We start from the raw sequence: 20,783 nt of genomic DNA on the forward strand, positions 1-20,783 counted from the left end.
CATTGCAGCCAATAACTTGGTTCTATGGCAGGGGTGGGCAAACTACGGCCTGCGGGCTGGATCCAGCCCGCGGGATTGCCAGCCCCGTGGCCCAGCAGGGCTAAGGCAGGCTCCCTGCCTGCCCTGGCCCCACACCGGTCCTGGAAGCAGCCGGCACCATGTCCCTGCAGCCCCTGGGGGAGGGGGCGTCTGAGGGCTCCATGCGCTGCCCTCGCCTGCAGGCACCGCCCCGCACAGCTCCCATTGGCTGGGAACAGGGAACCACGGCCAATGGGAGATTTGGGGTAGGTACCTGCAGGGGAGGGCAGCACACAGAGCCCTCGCCCGCCCCCTTCTCCCCCCCCCCCGGGGCTGTAGGGATGTGGTGCCAGCTGCTTCCAGGAGCAGCGCAGGGCCAGGGCAGGCAGGGAGCCTGCCTTAGCCCCACTGCACGTCACTGCCTCCCTGGAGCCACTCAAGGTAAGAGGCACCGGGCCAGAGCCCACACCCAAAACCCCTCCTGCACCCTGCACCCCAATCCCCTGCCCTGAGACCCCTGGCACACCCCTCCTGCACCCCAACCCCCGATTTGAGCCCCCAACCTCCTGCCCTGCATGCAATTTCCCCACCCAGATGTGGCTCTAGGGCCAAAAAGTATGCCCACCCCTGTTCTATGGGATTGTACCCAGGCAACTGCGAACAGCAACTGGTCCAGGTAAACTCTTACCTCCAAGTCCATTTATATGAATGTTCCATAACTTAGAGTACGAAGCACCCAGATGAGGTGGAATGAGAACTGGACTCACTGTTTGGAATAAACATCTATGACTATGATTACACGTGGCCACAATTAACAATGACTGAGGGCCCAGTCCTGCACACACTTACACATGTGAATAAGTTTGCTCATATGAGTGCTCACACTCAAGTCATTGGGACTAATCATCTGAGTCAAGCTGCTTATCTGCATAAGCAATGACAGGATCAAATCATTGAGGCAGCAAGATCACCCTGGTTTTAGTAAACTGCACTGTCAATATTTTCAGCAAATCCACTTTGAAGTTGCTGCTGAGCTTCTCTCCCTTTTTTACGTTGCACTGATTGCCATTGTTGAAAGACTGCCCCTCACATGTCTGAAAACATAGACAGCAGTGCAAGGCAAACTTTACCCTTAGGAAAATGCATAAAGCACAGGACACCCACTCTGGAAGTCACCCTCTAGTGAAAAAAGATTTTCAAGGAAACCAGCAATAATCCCCAGAAATATCAATACTAAGACAACATGATTTTACAAGCCTAGAAATATCACAGTGGTAGCACTCGTGCTCGTTGAAGAGCTCAGATGGCAAATCCCTCTAATATTTTGACAACAATTTCCATCCCATAAGAAATCCCAATATTTTGAGATCTGGTTTTGACCTGCATTGGGACAAAATGTCAAAATACTAAAAAATTTGTAGAATGAAACGTTCCAAATAATTTTTATTTGAAAACGTTGAAACATTAAGTTTTGGGTGAGTTTGACATTGATCTGCTGGGCCGCATGGAAGTTGTAGTTCGGGTACTTCACACCTCCATTCTTCTCCATGGGTCAGGTTCCCTGTATGAGCTACATCTCCCATGAGGCACCTTGGTCAGATGACACCATGATGCATCAGGGTGATTGAACAGGAGAGAAGACTGCAGTGCATCACGGGAGATGTGGTCCAGCCAGGAAGCGAAGCCAATAGAGGAGAATGGGAGCACGAGGCATGCAAACTACAGCTCCCATTAGGTGAACACAGATTCTAGTCCAACTACCCCAAAATGAAATGCTGTGATTTCTGTAGGCCCAACCGAAAACAAAATATTTAGTTTATTTTTTTCAAATGGAAAAATTGAAAAATTTCAGCAACATAAAAGTTTTCCAAGGAAAATTTCAATTTTGAGGAAATTGCATTTTCTGTCAAAATAAAATTCTTAACCAAAGGAAAACTCCCAACCACCTCTATTTTTCAACAACTTTTCTCCGCTTAATGATTTTGTTTTATGTGAAGTACTGTCCACTATTAGCAAACATAATCCTGTCCCTAGAGGACCAACACAAGTCATAAAATAATTATTGAAATGATAGAACAGAACTTATTCCCAGAGAACCTCTTAATCTAATGCAGTCAGAGAAAACACTAACTAAAGACTCCTAAGGAGCTACTCTGAATTCATGTTCAGGCATTGCTAACTAGTCTAGCGTAAAATGGCTTTGACATACTGAAAGTCTGATCAGTTACAGGAAATTCTGCCCTAAGGTGATATTAGACAAAATCATTCACCATGGCTTGGAATCTTGAAAAGCAGCTGAATGCTTCTAATTACTTTTCTTCCACTGTAATGGCTTTTCATTCTTCATTTAAGTCTAGCATTTTAAAATTGAAGTAAGACATTCTATGAGGATACTGTGATAATGTTTCACCTCACCACAGCCAGAGACGTTGAAGACAAATTTCATCCCCACATCTCAAAATGCATTTGTCCCAGTCATCACACCCAGCTGAGTCTCACTGACTATTGGCAACAAAGATGAAGTGTTGTCTAGTGACTGGAGCATGGGACTTGGGCTTGGCATTAAGGGGTATTGAGCGCTATTGCACATTGGCACTGATTTGCTGTGTGATGCTAGGCAAGTCACTCAGCCTCTCTGTTTGCATGTGTTTAAAATGGGAATCAACATACTCACCTGCCTTCATGGGCTGTGAAGATTAGTTGATAAATGTTTGTAAAGAACCACATACACCAGCTTCACCAGAGCTGCCAGATTTAGAGTGGGGAACATATTGCATCATCCAAAGAGACAGAGCAGTATGCCTGCTCCTATTGTGTTTTGAGGAGCTTGGGAGGAATTGTGCTTCCTAAGGCACACAATCCTTTCCTCAGCTTTCCTCTTGGAATGGTGCAGCTCCACCCCAATAAGGGCCTATGCCTAAATGCCACAGTCAGACTTGTTTATTTGTTATTACTATGTCAAGACTATAACAGGATTCAAAAAGAACTAGATAAGTTCATGGAGGATAGGTCCATCAGTGTTAGCCAGGATGTCCCTAGCCTCTGTTTGCCAGAAGCTGGGAATGGGCGACAGGAGATGGACCACTTGAGGATTACCTGTACTGTTCATTCCCTCTGGGGCACCTGGCATTGGCCACTGTCAGAAGACAGGATACTGGGCTTGATGGACCTTTGGTCTGAGCCAGTATGGCCATTCTTATGTTCTTATGTCAAGTATCATCATCTTCCTATGGCTCATTGAAGGGATGCAATTTGACAAAGCTCATGCTAGCTGAAGCAGAGAAGCTGTGATGCACCTAAACTCAGGACTAGGGGCCTGATTCAATGTATTGAAGTCAGTGAAAATACTCCAGTTGACTTGAAAGCACTGTGCATCCAGCCCAAAAACCAGGAGTTCCCAGCTCTCACTGACTCCCTCTGTGCCCTCGTGCAAGTCTTGGCTGAGTAAACAAGCTACATTTACATTTGAACTTCCATTCATTCACGTACAAAACCAACACCGAGCACTTTATCCACTGCCTGTTTCCTCAACACATGGTAAATAATTTGAAAAGCCTCCCAGGCGTAAAATGGGGATAATAATTCTGAGGGTTTGGGAGGATTAGTTCGCTGATGTCTCTACAGCCCTTTGAAGAATGAAGTGCGAGACAAGTCATACTAGACAAGGGTTAAGGGTGGTTGCTGTTCGAACAATCGAAAGTTTTTTTTACTAAAGCAGTCGCTTCACAAAACGATTTTGCAGAGCCAGCCAAGCAAACTAATAATGAGGTTTGATTTCTGAGCGTGAACTGGTGCACTTTCTGCTGACTCCCTTGGACAGGCTCCCTGTATATTTTTGGGATGCTATGTCAAATGATCCCTATGACATTTACTGTTCTGGAACAGCCTCAGCAGAGCTGTGAACTGCCAGTAAATGTTTCCCTGGGACAATTATTGGAACTTCACTGTCATCATTGAACTATGACACAAACTAATAAAAGGTATCAAGAATCAGAGGGGTAGCCATGTTAGTCTGGATCTGTAAAAGCAGCAAAGAGTCCTGTGGCACCTGATAGACTAACAGACATATTGGAGCATAAGCTTTCATGGGTGCACGTTGGAGGCATGATAAGAGGTATGCCTGCCTGTGTAGGGATGGCCTAGGGGCACTGGCTCCAGAGAACACTCAAGTGTACTGACTATCTCAGCTAGAGCTTCCAGGCACTACTGCAGTATAAACAATAATAATTATAAAAAGGAAAGGAGGACTTGTGGCACCTTAGAGACTAACAAATTTATTTGAGCATAAGCTTTATAAATTTGTTAGTCTCTAAGGTGCCACAAGTATTCCTTTTCTTTTTGCGAATACAGACTAACACAGCTGCTACTCTGAAACCGAATAATAATCATGAATTCCCTTGGTTCTTCATTATCATTATGTTATCAGGTAAAAAAAAAGCATTATATGTACATGATTTATTGATAAGGATAATAATATTAGATTAGACTCGGGAAATAATTGATAGACAGGACTTAAGTAAGAGATCTTGAATGGTTCAGGCTATGATTTTGGTATGTAGGTTATGGTGTCCACAGTAATTGTGAATTTGAGTAAAATCTGTGCCCCACACAGTGGCAACTCCTGGCTGGTCGAGCTGGGCCCAGGTCCCGGCATTGCAACCTGCACTACTTGGTCATTACATCACTCCGGTTTGGTGCATCTGCCCCTCCATAGATGGAGATGGAGGTCAGACATGCCAAACCTGAGTGGCATTGCAACGCCACTCAAATTTGGCCTTCTGACCCTCCGTCTCCATCTGGGCAGATGCACCAAACATGAGTGGTGTTGTGACCATGTGGACAAGGTTACAATGCCCTGAGATGGGAGCCGGGGCCAGGCCTGTGGGTCAGGAGCCACTGCTGCAGGATGTGTGTGGGGTGGGATCACCCTCCTATCACTCTCCTGCTTGCCCCCCCCCCGCCCTTTCTATGACATATGGTTGTTTTCCCCCACCTCTGCTGTGAAATTTATTAAAAATTTGTGTGGCAAAATTGTAGGCCAAGTTAAGGTAGATGCATGTTATAATCCCACCCTTATATGACCCTACTTCTGCAAGCATTTAATCATATGCTTAAGCCCATCCATATTCAGCAAAGCATTTAAGCATGTGCTTAACTTTAACCATTTATTTAGATCTCATTAAATTCTTCAGCACATACTTGTAGTTAGTGACAAGTGCTTTTTTTTTTTCTTTTTTCTTTTTGCTGAAGAGGAATGGACTGCTTAATTGGGGCCTATACTGTTACCTTGAAAGCCAGCAATGACACAGCCATGCAGTCACATGGAGTTGAGATTTCAGTAGTAGGAACAATCTTCCAAAGTGCTGAGTGCCTCTTGGAAGGTGACTTTAATGTGAATTGAGAACCCTCATATTTCTCAGGAGCTGTATTCAGCATCTCACAGCATTGGGCTCTTACAGAGAGAAGGATGAAATTCACCCCGTACATAGGGCCACTACAAACCCTACTGTACCACTTATATCCAATTTACATCCTCAAAAGAGGACCTAAACATGTCTAAAAAAACATGACCTATGAGGAAAGATTGAGAAAATTGGGTTTGTTTAGTCCGGAGAGGACAAGACTAGGTGGGGACATGAGAACACTCTTCAAGTACATAAATGGTTGTGATAAAGAGGAGGGTGATAAATTGTTCTTCTTATCCACTGAGGACAGGATAAGAAGCAATGGGCTTAAATAGCAGCAAGGGTGATTTATGTTAGACATTAGGAACAACCTCCTAACTGTCAGGGTGGTTAAGCACTGTAACAGATTGTCTAGGTAGGTTGTGGAATCTTGGTCACTGGAGGTTTTTAAGAACAAGCGAGACAAACACTTGTCAGATATGCTCTAGATAATATTTAGTCCTGCCTCAGTGCATGGACTGGTCCAGAGGACCTAGTGAGATCTCTTCCGGTCCTATATTTCTATGATTCTATAACTTTAAGGTTATGTCTACACTGCATCTGGGAGCCAACCTCTCAGTCCAGGTCCACAGAGTTATGTTAGTGGGGCTCATGCTAGTGCACTAAAAATATCTGTGTAGATGCCTCTCTGATGTTGAGGCATGGGCAGGAGCTGGGGTTCTCAAGCCCACACCATCCCCAGGCTTGAAAGCCCGTGCTCCATCCCCAACTGCAATGTGTACACAGCTATTTCTAGTGTGCAAGCAACAGCTATTTTTAGTGCACAAACACCAGCCCCACTAATAAAATCTGTGGACTTGAGCTGGGAGGCTCACTCCCAGATGCAGTGTAGACATACCCTAAGTGCTGCATATTAGGCCTTGTGCTGATCTCCTGCACAGGGGACAATTTCTTTCAAAAGGGAATGTACTCCAGCTCAGCCCCGCCTACTTGTTTTAAAGGTCCCTAGGTGTGCCTGCAGGTTCCATATTTCTCCTGCAGCTGTTGATATAAATGTCAAATTCCTGGCCACAAGAAGGCTAGTAACTCGAGACCCAGTCCTGTTCCTGTGAAGAGATGGCTGAGCTTCCATGAGGTTCCTTGTGCTGTCAGCTTCCAGTTAGTTCAAAAGTATGCCCTTTGCTACTATCATAAATTCACATGGCCTTATTCTGTTCTCATTTAAATCAATAGGACAATGTCTCGTGACTTGAACAGTACAGGATCAGGCTCGTAACAGGTAAGCATTATTATTATGTATATTGGGGTAGAGCGCAAAATGTCTTTCATGTTTTCCAGATACAAAGGAAGCCTTTAAGAGAGTATGCGCTAAACAGACTGTAACAGGGTGGCTCAGCCCTTAAGGGCTGGTGGGCTGAGGCTACTGAACCCTGATTACTAAAGAGCCACACCTGTGGTTTTTCCTGTTTTGTTTCGTTTCATGGTGAAGCAGACTTGACGGGATAGTCTATAGCCACCACCAACTAGAATGCCTAAATGCCTAACAGTTTACATTCTCTTTTTCTGCCTGGTGTCTTTCATAGAATCATAGAATATCAGGGTTGGAAGGGACCTCAAGAGGTCATCTAGAACAAACCCCTGCTCAAAGCAGGACCAATCCCCAACTAAATCATCCCAGACAGGGTTTTGTCAAGCCTGACCTTAAAAACCTCTAAGAAAGGAGACTCCCCCACTTCCCTAGGTAACCCATTCCAGTGCTTCACCACCCTCCTAGTGAAAAAGTTTTTCCTAATATCCAACCTAAACTTCCCCCACTGCAACTTGACACCATTACTCCTTGTTCTGTCATCTGCTACCACTGAGAACAGTCTAGAGCCATCCTCTTTGGAACCCCCCTTTCAGGTAGTTGAAAGCAGCTATCAAATCCCCCCTCATTCTTCTCTTCCGCAGACTAAATAAGCCCAGTTCCCTCAGCCTCTCCTCATAAGTCATGTGCTCCAGCCCCCTAATCATTTTTGTTGCCCTCCTATGGACTCTTTCCAATTTTTCCACATCCTTCTTGTAGTGTGGGGCCCAAAACTGGACCCACTACTCCAGATGAAGCCTCACTAATGCCGAATAGAGGGGAATGATCACGTCCCTTGATCGGCTGACAATGCTCCTCCTTATACAGCCCCAAATGCTGTTAGCCTTCTTGGCAACAAGGGCACACTGTTGACTCATATCCAACTTCTCGTCCACTGTAACCCCAAGGTCCTTTTCTGCAGAACTGCTGCCTAGCAACTCGGTCCCTAGTCTGTAGCAGTGCATGGGATTCTTGTTCTTGTTGAACCTCATCAGATTTCTTTTGGCCCAGTCCTCTAATTTGTCTAGGTCCCTCTGTATCCTATCCCTACCCTCCAGCATATCTACCACTCCTCCCAGTTTAGTGTCATCTGCAAACTTGCTGAGGGTGCAATCCACGCCATCCTCCAGATCATCATCTGGAAGATAATGAATGAAACATTTCAGATAATGAAACAGTGCCTTTCTAATACTACCCCATTTCCCTATTTTTACTAAACAACATAATGTAAATTTTGTTACCATAAGCTGTTCAAATTCCTCAAAAAGCTTTTCCCTTTCTTTATCAAAGCCCTTACAGACCCAAAAAAGGTGATTAATTGTTTCTTCTACCTCACAGCACACACATAGTCTATCTTTGTGTTTGTTTATGCAGAAAAGACTTTTGTATAAACCAAAATGGCCAGTCAGTACTCTAAACAAAGTCACTTCATTTTTCCTTTCCAGACCCTGAAAAACATCATTATCCTCAACTGTAAGACACAATTCAAAAACCTTCTTCTTCTTTTTCTGTTGGTCTACATTTTTTGCCATTCCTCTTTTAAATTTTTCTGTACTAGGCTTTTGAATTCTTGTTTACTCAAGGGTACTTCTGTTGATCCTTTCATTTCTTACAGCACATTTAGGTGTTTTGTCCACCATTTTGTTCCCTGTTAGTTAGTGCTGAGACTCAGACTAATGCTCCATGTGTTCCCATCTGTACTCAGTTATTAGAAATATATTTCACTGATTAAATCACTTCTATGCATGGAGACACCTTTTTTTACTGCCATAAGGCCTGATATTGAGAATTTTAAAATGACTGCTGCTGCTGGGCACAAAACCCAGATCCAATTTAATGCCAGCATCATTGCTACTCGTTTGGCTGTCATGACAGCTGTAAAAGCAGATATTCTTTTAGATGTACTATCTCCTAATTTTGGTATACAATACGCCATCCCTACTCTTCTTGTTTTTATATTTTTCAACTCATCTGCATATATTTGACAAAAATGACTCCACTTCTCATCTACATGTTGTTACACTTCATTTTTATAGCTATTGTCTCCTTTTGACCCTTAAGTTTATAAAATAAATCTAAATCCACATTTGGACATCTGGCTTTCCATCCACAACTAATTTTCCCATGACTAAAAGTTTTGACTTGGTTTAGCATTTCCTTGTCTTTCAACTCCTGGATACACATTTTAACTTAAATGGCATGCGGAGTTCTAACACTGTGCACTATAAAGCGCCTATTGAGTTCTCAGAATTCCTCATATATTTGTTTGGCACTTTCATCATTGCAATTCCCATTCACTTGGGCCCAGAAAGTTAGGTCCAGTAGTTTCATTCATAGCGTAACTGGCATTTCACTAGCAGCAGCATGTGTGTGAGTACGGTAATAAATGCACTGCATGCCACTCATAGTGCCTGTGCTTATATTAAATCTAATATTTTAAGTTTCAATTTTGAGGCTGACCCAAAGGCTTGGCAACCATAGTCAATAACTGGTCTGATGAAGACTCCGTATGCCATTAGTAGTGTTTTCTTATCCATCCCCTCCCAATTAGTCCCCTCAATACTTTTAAGCAGGTAGATCCTTCCTTTGTATTTATTTATATATGATCTTTCCAAAGTAAGTTAGTATTAGATATTACCCATAGGAATGTAAGCCTTTTAACTATCCTTCTTATTTGTTCTCCACACAGATACAGTTTACATTCCTTTGTAGCTTTCCTCTTTGTAAAACTCAATCCTTTGGTTTTAGCAATGGAAAACTTGAAACCCCATGCATTTCCCCCCATCTGAAGTCTCTCGTAATATTTGGTTGATTCTCTTTTCTGCCACCTTAGTATTCCTGCTCCTAATCCATAGAGTGCAATCATCTGCAAACAGAATGACACCTACCCTGGCACTTAGTCATTTTGGAAGATCATTTATCATATTAAATAAGGTGAAGTTGACAACACTTCCCTGTGGTGTACCATTTTTAATATTTGACATTACTTTCCCAACTGACTTACATGGTCTTTTTACTAAAAAATTCTCTAATCCATTCATACATTCTTCCCCTTATCCCTATTGTACCTACTTTGTACAATAAACCTTCCCTCCACAGCATGTCATACATTTTTTTCAGTATCTAGAAAGACAGCTATCATGAAACCTTTGTTTCTCACACATTTGTGTATTTCTGTTTCCAATTTAACAATATGGTCAATGGTGCATCTTCCTTTCCTAAAACCACTCTGCACCTTATCTATAAAGCCATTATCTTCCAAATAGGCAACCAATCTTTCATTCACAATTCTCTCCATAATTTTAGCCAGATACTACGTAAGAGCAGTTAGTTTACAGCAGGGGTTCCCAAACTTGGTTCACGGCTTGTTCAGGGTAAGCCCTGGTGGGCCGCGAGATGCTTTGTTTACCTGAGCGTCTGCAGGTAAGGCTGCTTGCAGCTCCCAGTGGCCACGGTTCGCTGTTCCCAGCCAATGGAGCGGTGTGGGCCGGGCCACTGCTTCCCGCAGCTCCCATTGGCCGGGAATGGCAAATTGTGGCTGCTGGGAGCTGTGAGCAGCTGCACCTGCGGACGCTCAGGTAAACAAAGCATCTCACAGCCCGCCGGGGGCTTACCCTGAACAAGCCGCTAACCAAGTTTGGGAACCCCGGTCTACAGGCATCCACTTTTGTGACCAGTTTGCCTGGTTTTCTTATTTGAATTACTATTGCATGTTTCTACCTTACCCATATCACTGTTTGTTCCCATAATAGTATCATATAATTCCAAAAGAAACTTCAGTCTGCTTTCAGGAAGATATCTAAACATTATATCGCATGTAGTATTTTTACTTGAGGATGTATTTTTGCTTATATCAATAGCTTTCTCAAATTCGCACATATAAAACCATTCATTCAATGTAGTATCTTCATGTTGTCCCCAACCATATCATAGTTCATGCCCCTCTTCAATGAACTGCCTTTTAACTTGGCACAAAACTGCACTTTGATTTCATCATTATTCAGCCTTCGGAAAGTTTGCTCAAACTTCTGCTTGCTCATTATTAGCACTTCTAACTATTTTGTCAGTTCCAGTAAAATGTGGGGTGTAACTATGCTTATTCTGAATTCCATTCATTCTTCTGATTTGCCTGTATAATTCTGATGTTTTGATATCTTTATTTAACCTCCCACAATACTCCCTCCAACTCTTTCTGATTTTTTCCTAATTCTTTGTGCTATTGCCTTACGTCTTGTATACTTTATTAGCTTTACACTATTTAATGTATTTTTCACTTTCTTGCAGGCTTTGTTCCTTTCTTTAATTGCCATTGTGCCCTTCTCATTTCACTGCGCAAACCCGAGTTGAATCAGGGAATTCCTTATAAAGAACGGCCGGATGTGGCTGATAGGAGAAAGAAGCCAGGGCGGCAGTTAGAAGGGGCTGGGACTACTGGCTTTGGGTGGCGCAAACTGGGACAGATGATGAGCTCTGTAAGTGGCAGAGGAACCAGGGCTGACTTCTGTGTTATGGTTAAGGACTTTGTTTTGGGGACTCACTGAGGATTATTTGAACCAGCCCTGGGTGGGGGGGCTGTTGGCCACAAGAGAGACTGCGCGGTGATCTAAGTGGCCTGTAAGTGGGGGCTAACAAGGGCAAAGGGAACCCTGGCCATGAGAGGGTACTCAGTAAGCATCTGCCATGCTGCACATATAAAAAGAGATACTGGAAGGAGGATGAGACAACTTACAAGCAAAGAGATCAGGGTGATGATTGGCCTGTATCTTTTAGCGGCAGGTTTGGCTGATGGGCATTTTCTGTAAGTTAACACACAGAGCCTGATTTGTTTTGTTGCCTGGCCTGTGGGTAGTGTAGTTACTTACATCAGTGCAAAAATGGGTGCAAAATGCATTCACCTGTGGGAGTAGGGAATTCTGCTACACTAGCCTTTGAGCATTTTGGCCTGCTAAACCCAGGGTTGTGAGCTCAAACCTTGAGGGGGCCATTTAGGGATCTGGGGCAAAAATTGGGGATTGGTCCTGCTTTGAGCAGGGGTTGGACTACATGACCTCCTGAGGTCCCTTCCAACCCTGATATTCTATGATCCTATGATACTTCGCATAGGTGTGAGTAACTTCACAATATGCAAGGCAGAAGAATCTGGATCCAGATTGATACATACTTTAGAAATACCACATGCATTAAATTAAACTCTAATCAAACCCAATCCTCCCGCCCCACACTTTTCTCTCAGACAATCAAATCTACCCATTTACACTGGTAATGATTTGGGTCGTAAACAGCTTTAAAACAAAGAAAATATAAGTTGTCTGGTTTATTTTTAAAGAATGGTTAAGTTTTTGTTTTGCTTATGCATATTGAGCCACCTAATGCAGTTTTCCAGTGGAGGACATCATGTGACCGTATTACCCTATATATGTTACTGATGGTGCTGTTACACATGGTCTTAAAGGTTTCAGAGTAGCTTTCTTTTTCTTAGCACAAGAGCAGTGTACATACTCTGAAGAAATTCTGTATCATTGCTAACTTTGTGCTAGAGTTCTCTTTGTAGACGCTGTGATGAACAGCAAGAATGTTTACTCTCTGCCTTAATCTCACTAATTAGAGTTGATTCTTGCAGCAGAGCTGCTCCCTAGGGACTGGGCATTGGGGCCTGGCTGAGAGGCTGAAAGAGTATGGCATTCCTGCGTGCTTTTTATGATCACCTCTGTTCAATGACTACGGTATATAGTGTAAAGAAACAAATTACACTAAGAAAACACCCAGACTCTGAAACACTGATTTCTTCTCAAAGGGGAAAGCAACCTGCAATGCCCCCAAATCTGCAATCACTCGGAAAAGAGGCAAATAGATAGACAGACACACTAATTATGTGCATAATTTGCAAACATACAAACTACCCGAAAGTATAAATGTACTTTGGTATGAAAATAAATTACCTTTAATTTTATAACATGAAATTGAATACTAAAATATGTTTTATTAACAGCATAAGATCATGGCAAATTAATGAAGGTCAAGATTGATATATTCTCCCTGCTTCATACACCTTAATTACTTTACTATAAATACTTAGCTCAAGGCTCAGGGAACTGGCTGCAGACTTCCATTATCTTTAATGAAGGCTCTCAAGTTAATTTCTCATTAAATTAGCACTGGCGGATTGGTTTGTTTAAACAATGTGACTTTAAGGGCTTGTCTACACAGCACCACAGTCTGGACTATAGGGGTGTGAATTGTAGAGCGCTTTAATGCACAGTGCTCCAACTGCCCCATGTAGACCCTGCTAGTTGTCACTAAAAGGTACCTAGTTGGTGTTAACATAATCTGGACTGTGGAGCCATGTAGACAAGTCCAAATTTAGGGGGCCTGATTCTCCTGTCACTCACACTATTTCACATTTATGTAAACTCCATTGACTTCAATGGAGTTACTCTTGACTTGCACTGGTGATCTGTATTGGGCCCAGAGTCCCAGGTTTCCTCAATTTGTCTCATTATTGTTTAAACAGAGTCTTATAAAACCATTTTTATGGTATTTATGCTGAGGTCTGGGCTGCAAGTAACCCTACACAACTGACATAGTTACTGATGCAGCATTCAGACCTGCTGATTTTAGCACCACCACTGTGACTAAACTACAAAATGTATAGACCCAATTTGGCCCCTTAGGCACTGGCTTGCTCTGGGGGTGGTGTGGAACTGTCCCAACCCAAGGGGGAGCGCAGGGAAGAATCGTGCACCACGCAACCCCCATTGTCTATAATGGCAGTTACAAGCTTTGAGCATTTAGGGGATTATGTCCATCCATTTACAAGGAAGTGCTAAGCACTGAATAGTATCCCCACCCAAACCAACTTCCGGTGGCATCATCCGAAAATTGCGGGGAGTTGCACATGCTGTAATTTACTAGTTGTATTACAGCGTCTAGGTGCCCTAGTTATGGACCAGCACCCCACTGTGCTAGGCTCTGAGCAAACCTGCTGTAAATCTGCTCTGCAAAACATTTGTATCTTTCTCTTGAAAACCTGCAGGGCTGCAAAATGCACGGTGGGAGATCTAACGCAATTTAGCAGACAAGGCTGGAGAGGGTGATAATATCCCCTAATGTATATGATTTGTTCTCATTATTCTCTCCAGCATTTCAGGGAGAGCCAAAAACCATAAAAACAATTATGTACAGTCGCAAAAATCCAGTACTTCTTAAAAGTACTATCTTAAAAGAGAGACATAATTGTTGTAGTTGTTTTTTCCAGATCTGATTCTGATCTCGACTGTTAGCAGAATATTGCTTGATGGCAATCTATGAATCCAATCTGTTATGGAACAACAGTTGTCACAAAAGGTGTTAGAAGGATCTTGCCCAGTTATTCCCCCGGTTTGTAAAATCATTGTTTCCTTGCTTTTTTTAGTAACACCCAGGAACTAAAACCAGTTCTTGTACCGCAGTGACTTTATGTCTAACCCCAGGAACATGGAAGGCTTGATGGTGGAGAGGGATTGTTGATATCAAGAGGATCTCTCTTCATTCATGTCTCCCTTTAGGCCTAGATTGTGGCATTTAGCCAGATCCCGGTGTCCAGGACAGTTTGAAGTGATAGTTCTCTAAGCTACACCTAGGAAAGCATTATCCCCCCAGCACTTAATGGGAATGCACCACTCTACTCCTCCCTGCCCCCACTTTGGGGTGATTTCTCTCCACAGGGCTATGTAGTGCACTGTAGTATGCTCCCCTGAATGCAGAAACTGCAGCTGTTCCTGGGCCTTTAACAGGGTGGGCAAGAAGGAGGGAAGACTCCTTGCACCCTTTCCATCCTGTAGACCCATGAGAATGCCAGTCTGACTCTTTCTGGCCAGTTCATTCCGTGATAACACGGTCATTGTCACAGCATCTTGAACGCTTGCCTGTGTTCTTGATGATATCTTAAATTATTAAAGCAGGAAGAATTTTAAAAATAAAATGCACTTTGGGCCATTTGTGCTATATATTTAATTTCTGAATTGCACTCCATTTGAGTGATGCAACTAGACGACTTAGTTCCATTTTTTATTCTAGTTTGTTTCGATGTAGTTTGCTTTAGGTTGTAGTTTTACACTTTATTTCCAGCCAGTTTCATTTTCTGTTTTTCATGCACTAGTCCAATTCTGCAATGGGAGAAATGTCTGAATCCAAACAAATACCTGGTTGTACTGTGATTAAAAGGAAATCATGGAAATATTTCTATTGACCTTTGGTTTATCCACATCTGATTTTTACAACATCTACATTTTAGACCTACTTTTTGAGTAGCAGGAGTTTGCTTTTGACACTGTATTAAATGAAACAGGCAAGACTCACAGGAACAGCTAAATATACTCTCCATCAGGATATCTTTTATGTAAAATTACTTTGTTTCTCTAAAACACAAAGAACTCAAATTAAAGTGAGTCACAGCATGCAGGGCTAAGTAAGGTCTACCTGCTGCTCTTGACTTTCTTAAAGCTAACAGCACCAGCCTCTCTCCCTGCCGCATAGCTACCCTCTCCTCTGGCAGACTTCCTTAATACCTTTTAGAGAAGTTTATAGGGATTGCTGCTGGAAAGCATCAAGACCATTTATCTATATGTCTATCTACTTTCCTTTCTAATACTTCCAGCACTTTCATCACAGTCTACTAACAGGAAAAAAGTTCAGCAAACATGCAGCTTTCTCCTTAGCCAAAAGTTTTATATGTATTATGGACTGCGTGGTAAATTAAATATAACTCCCTTGTGTGCGTTTTGGTTTAAAGACTTTTCCCTTCTCTAAATGTACCCCACACACCTTCTCACGCATACCCCATCACTCTTCATCTTCACACAACACCTCTGGCTCCATGTTCATTCCAGGATCCATGTGAAAATTCCCTAATGGAATATTGGCTCCATCGAAAGCAATGGCAAAACTCCACTGGAGTTTTCAACAGCCAGGATTTCACCCCTTCTTTTTAAAGCTCTCAGCAAGTTTGCTCCAGTATAGCTAGATTCTCTTCCCTCTGCTCCTTCTGCTCATCAAGCACCTGCCACCTTTCCATCCCTCTACAGAGCCTTGCCATGGTTGGCAAGAGCCTTCTCCCCTGCAGCTTGTGCCACCTGGATCAGCCTTCCTATATTTCTCCTCCTCATGAGATCTCTGTTCCTTTAATTGCACCTGCAAACATCTCTTTTATTCGTTGCCTATATCCCTTAATTTGACATTCTCTCTCATACATTTTTGAACTGTGTAGCTGTTATATTGAACTCTAAAGCACATTTATTTCGTTTTTGGGGTTTTTTAAAATTTCGTTTATTTGGACTTTTATAAAATAAAAATCATCTTCCCAAAATCTCAAGACCCCTTCCACATCCACTAAAAATTCCAATAAAAAATGCCAGCCAGTTTTCATCCCAAATGGAAGGGGCTATAGGGAGGTATTAAATGGGAGGAATCTTAGATACACACTTAATGCTTTTGCGCTAGTTCAACCACATGTAATGGGCTTCCTGCAGGACTCACTGGGTTAAATTCTCTGCCCTATATTATGCAGGAAGTCTGATTAAATTTACCATAATGGTTCTTTCTGGACTTAAAAAAAAAACAAAACAAAACTATGGGTGACATTCTAGCCACCATGAAGTCAGTGGGAGTTTTGTCATTCACTTCAGTGGAGTCAGGATTTTAGCCTATGAATCTGTTACACTGAAAGGAGAAAAAGGTCTCGTCTCCACTCCAACAACTGATCCCAGCCAGCAGATACACCTCAAATCCACCCCCACTCCCAGCCTGAGCATAACATTCTAGGCACAGTGAACAATCAGTCACACATTCCAGAATATACAGAGGGTGACACGGTGCCAACACAAGCCCGAACACATTTCCCAAACTGCAACCATCTCCACCAATCTACCCCCTCAGAAAAAGCCTGGGGATGGAATATACCAGGGAGTGAAGGCCACTGCAAGGCCCTCCTGTACCTCCTAAGCCCTGCATTGTGGGCTTTGCTGGATGAATGATCAACTGTGCACGCTACCTGCCTTGGAAGAGCGCTCCACGTTCACGCTGCATGAGAGGCCACACTTGAGGCAGGGTGAAGGCAGACAAGGGAAGGGGTTGCAGAAAATGCATTGTGGATGTGGCTGCTATTCCAGCTTGTAGGTTGGAATGGCAGTCATAGGGTGCACAGCAGTTCTGCACCCTGGCTCTGGGCTGGATTTCACTTCCCCCATTGCTCCACACAAGGCCAGATCCAACTCCTATTAAAAGCAATGGCAATCTTTGACTTTAAAAGGGAACTGGTTCAGCTTCCTGGTGCCCAAATACTAGGGCTTTATGTGGGCACAGTGTCTTTCCCCTAGGTGAACGGATAGGCTTTGCAGCATGCCCTGAATGTCAACAAATCTGAGTTCTGCACTCGGATACAGTTTGCTATTAATGAAGTTGTATGGACTATGGGCTTGAACCAGTGTCCACTCAGATTGATAGCAAAACTCCCATTGATCTCAGTTGTGCAGGATCAGGATCCACACCCTTCCCAATGACATAAAATATTTTGAAACCCTATTATACTGTATGTACATGTATTTCCTTATGTGCCATTTGGCCAGATACACAGATATAAATCCAGAGTGATTAAATCAACAGGACTACTCCGGAATGACATCTCATGTAAATGAGAGAAGAATCTGACCATTGTTTTTCACTTTTGTGTTGCCAAAGGGCAGCTGGCCAGCAAAGTTGTAGATAAAAATTGGGAGTATCAGTTTAACTGACACCCCCCCCCCCCGTTTTAGGAGACGTCTTTGAGGCTAGGACTCCAGACTTGTCAGACCCTTGTTGGGTGGAGCATCAGGCCACCCCTGAGGTCTTCATTCTTCTCCCCCTACCTGCCACACAAATGGGCAAGGAAAGCATATTCTTAGTGGCAAACCTGGCACCCAAAAGGCGAGGGCTTGGAATAATGTAGGCAGCGGGCTAACAAACTGCAGCCTCTACAAGGAGAAAGCAAACAATGAAATAAAAGGAATGCTGATTGTCACCACACAATGCTGCCTCGCTGCTCCTAATGTTAGGGGAGACAAAGAGTAGCCCTCTGGAAACATATGCAGGAAAATAGCAGGCTGTCAAAGTGTCATTTCTGCTCTGTGCCCCAGAAAGTTTGGTGAATTAAATAAAAGCCCAGCTGGTACGAGAGTAAGACAGGTGTACAGCTCCGGCTCTGACTTACCTTCACGAAGAGCTCAATGTCAGGGTCTTTTCCTTCCCCATTAGCAGGAACAGAGTCTGTCATTTTTCACCCCCCCCACAAAGCCAGTGGCTGTTCTCTTTCTACTACGAGGCAAGAGAAGGTTTCAGTTAACAGCAGCTAGCTTTCCTCCCAGGAACAGCTCCCACAAAGCTTTTAAAAGATCTCTTTTCTAAGGCTGGAACGCCCCCCAGGTGAAGAAAATAAGTTTCTGCATTAAAAACTAAATAAAGCTGGCACAGAGAGAGAACCACTGTTATCACAGTTCTTTGGAGCAACAAGTGCTGCTGCGCTGTGTTGTGGTGTAGTATCCTCATCTGTCAGAGCTGCAGTTCAGGCTGCCAGCCCAAAATAGCCCAGAGCAGGAGAGAGGGTGGGGCTAACTCACAGGGGAGGAGACAGCTGCTGGTACCTAGACCCTTGTCTGAGCCTTTGAGCGAAGTGTTTCATTCTTCTCTTAAGCATCTCTCTTTTTGTGTCTCAGTTTCTCCGTCTCTCATCCCCTCGCTGAGAGCATCAGTGAAAGGAGGAGCACAGGAAAACTTCACAGCAGATTGATTTCATTGTCTTCCAATGAAAAAGTGAGAGTCTCTTGCTCCTTATCCGAATGGAGCGTCTGACCTCTTTGAAGTTCCTAGTCTTTTTCAGTAGGGAAAAGGGTACGAGAAAAGGGCCTGATTGTGTACTGCTTTATGCCTTGTGTAGCCATTGTTACACCTGCTCAGAGTGAGCACACACTGCTACGCAGAGTAGTAGTGTTTTACACTTGCTTTGTACAACTGCAAATGACTATGTAAGGTACAAAGTGGTGGAGAATCAGACACTAAAGAGTGTGGCTGGGGGAGTGAGACTCCCATGGTGCTGCAGCACTTTCTAGAAGTGAAAGCAGAGTAGAGGGACCATGGTTAAGTAGAATAGTGAGCCCTGCTGAGCACATCTATTCAGCATACAAGTGACGAACACTGACTGCAGTGGGAGTTCCTTCTGCAAGGGCTGCATCAGGGGCTTGGAATGAACAGTTGTCTTTCCTTGCTTCTTTCTTCCTTCCACGTTTTATTCCTTTTGAACATCTCTATCATGCTTCCAGTTTCTGCATCCATTTATTCCCTTTGATTTTTTAACACACAGTATAGGATACATAACAATAAGGAAATCAAACAGAAAGTTTAAAATACTATCCTCAGGCCCAATGTCTCAAAACAATTCAAGCCTGCAGGGTTCACACCCTCAAAAGAGAAGGCCTCTTTCCCACTGCAGTCCTCTCTGTCTTTGCTGCTGTGATGCTAAGATAGCAGCAGATCTCTTGCATTCAGCTGACTGTTGGCAATTCACTGACAGCAAGCTGAGCCACCTCAGAGCATTCATATCAACAGACTGACAAAAAGCAATTTCACTTTCCATTCTAATATGTATCTGCCCCTTCAGCTACTCTTCTGACATGATCAAACACTAATCTTTTATGAAGGTGTTCCTGGTGATGTGGGTTCATGATAATCTTTAACTCCTTTCAATGACCCCTGAGTGTTAACTCTAACAGAATTACATATTACTACCCCGGTGCGTTCAAATTTATAATTTTTGGTGGGTAGGGGGATCCAGGTGCATTAACTACATAACTTTTACATTGCAATTATTTTCAGGCATGCAGTCAAATTTTCAGCCACATGAACTAATTGTAATTACATGCATCAAAAAGCATAATCACAGCATAATTATACAATAATTGCAGTATGACAACAATTATAATTATAGATTAAAATTACTGTTTTGTAAAGTGCATCCATAAATAATATATTCTCATTTACACAATTATAACCTGTTACTACTTCTACAAAGTTTGTCTCTCTAAGTACTTCAAATAATGATTTAATTTTCCCCTTAATGAAATGGCTATTGAAAACAGGAGATGGTGGCTGTGATGCTGGCAGACCAGGTGCCAGCTCATGCCAAGGCTCCAGGCCTCACTGAACACTGACAAATGCATAGCTGAAAACCAGTGTGCCTTGCCTGTATGGTAGTATTGTCAAGATAGATATTAGAGATGTAAGAATGAGTTTAGTGTTTAGACATTATGAATAGCTTGTAGGATGTTGTATGTATTAGTCTAACTTATCTGTACCCCATGTTATAAAGCATTAACAAAATGTTTGCATTGTAAACCTTTGTAGCTATATAACTCATCAAACAGGAAAGAAACCTTCTCTAATGCAAATGTTGGCTTCCTACAGAAGATGTTAGGACCTGTCCAACAAGAAGGCCTTTGAAACCAAATGAGCCACTGTGAGACATCAAAAGAATGGAGACTTTGTTAACTGAACTCCTTGCCCATGAACTCATCCCATCAGCTTGGGCTCTGGGGAGAAGGGAATAAAAATCCCTGATAAAGAGAAACTTGGTTCTGTTTGCTGCTTGAACTGTAAAGGGGCAAGAATAATTAAGCATAAGCAAAATAGGTCCAGCTGTTTTGCCTGGGTTAGCCCTAGAGGACATATGGAGTTTGCTTATTATAGAAGTTTCTATTATCTTTTGGAATCTAAGACTGTAATTCATTTGTGAGTTATGTTCATAATTCATATGTTACCTGCTTTAACCATGTAAATAACTCATTTCTTTTCTGGTTAATATATATTTAGTTGTTTTACTACAGGATTGGGTACAAGCATTGTCCTTAGTGAGAGATCTGGGGATGCAATTGACCTGAGGTAAATGACTGGTCCTTTGGGACTGGGAGTAACCTGAATATTGTTGTGATTTTTGATATAAGAGACCATCTGTC

At 42.9% G+C, this 20,783-nt stretch overlaps 1 protein-coding gene across 2 annotated transcripts in view; it reads right to left on the bottom strand.

Moving 5' to 3' along the window:
* CLIC5 (chloride intracellular channel 5) overlaps positions 1 to 20,783 on the bottom strand; it is a 119,404-nt gene that overhangs the window by 65,491 nt on the left and 33,130 nt on the right. Inside the window, exon 1 of one of the 2 annotated variants that reach the window (XM_048845689.2) lies at positions 17,990 to 18,339. The exons of the other annotated variant lie outside the window; for it this stretch is intronic. Coding sequence (XP_048701646.1) covers positions 17,990 to 18,052 — 63 coding nt within the window. The 5' untranslated portion in view covers positions 18,053 to 18,339. Of the gene's footprint in view, positions 1 to 17,989; positions 18,340 to 20,783 lie in introns of those variants that run through there. 2 annotated transcript variants of the gene reach the window in all.

Source organism: Caretta caretta, chromosome 3 (genome assembly GCF_965140235.1).
Source record: "Caretta caretta isolate rCarCar2 chromosome 3, rCarCar1.hap1, whole genome shotgun sequence".
NCBI lineage: Eukaryota > Metazoa > Chordata > Testudines > Cheloniidae > Caretta > Caretta caretta.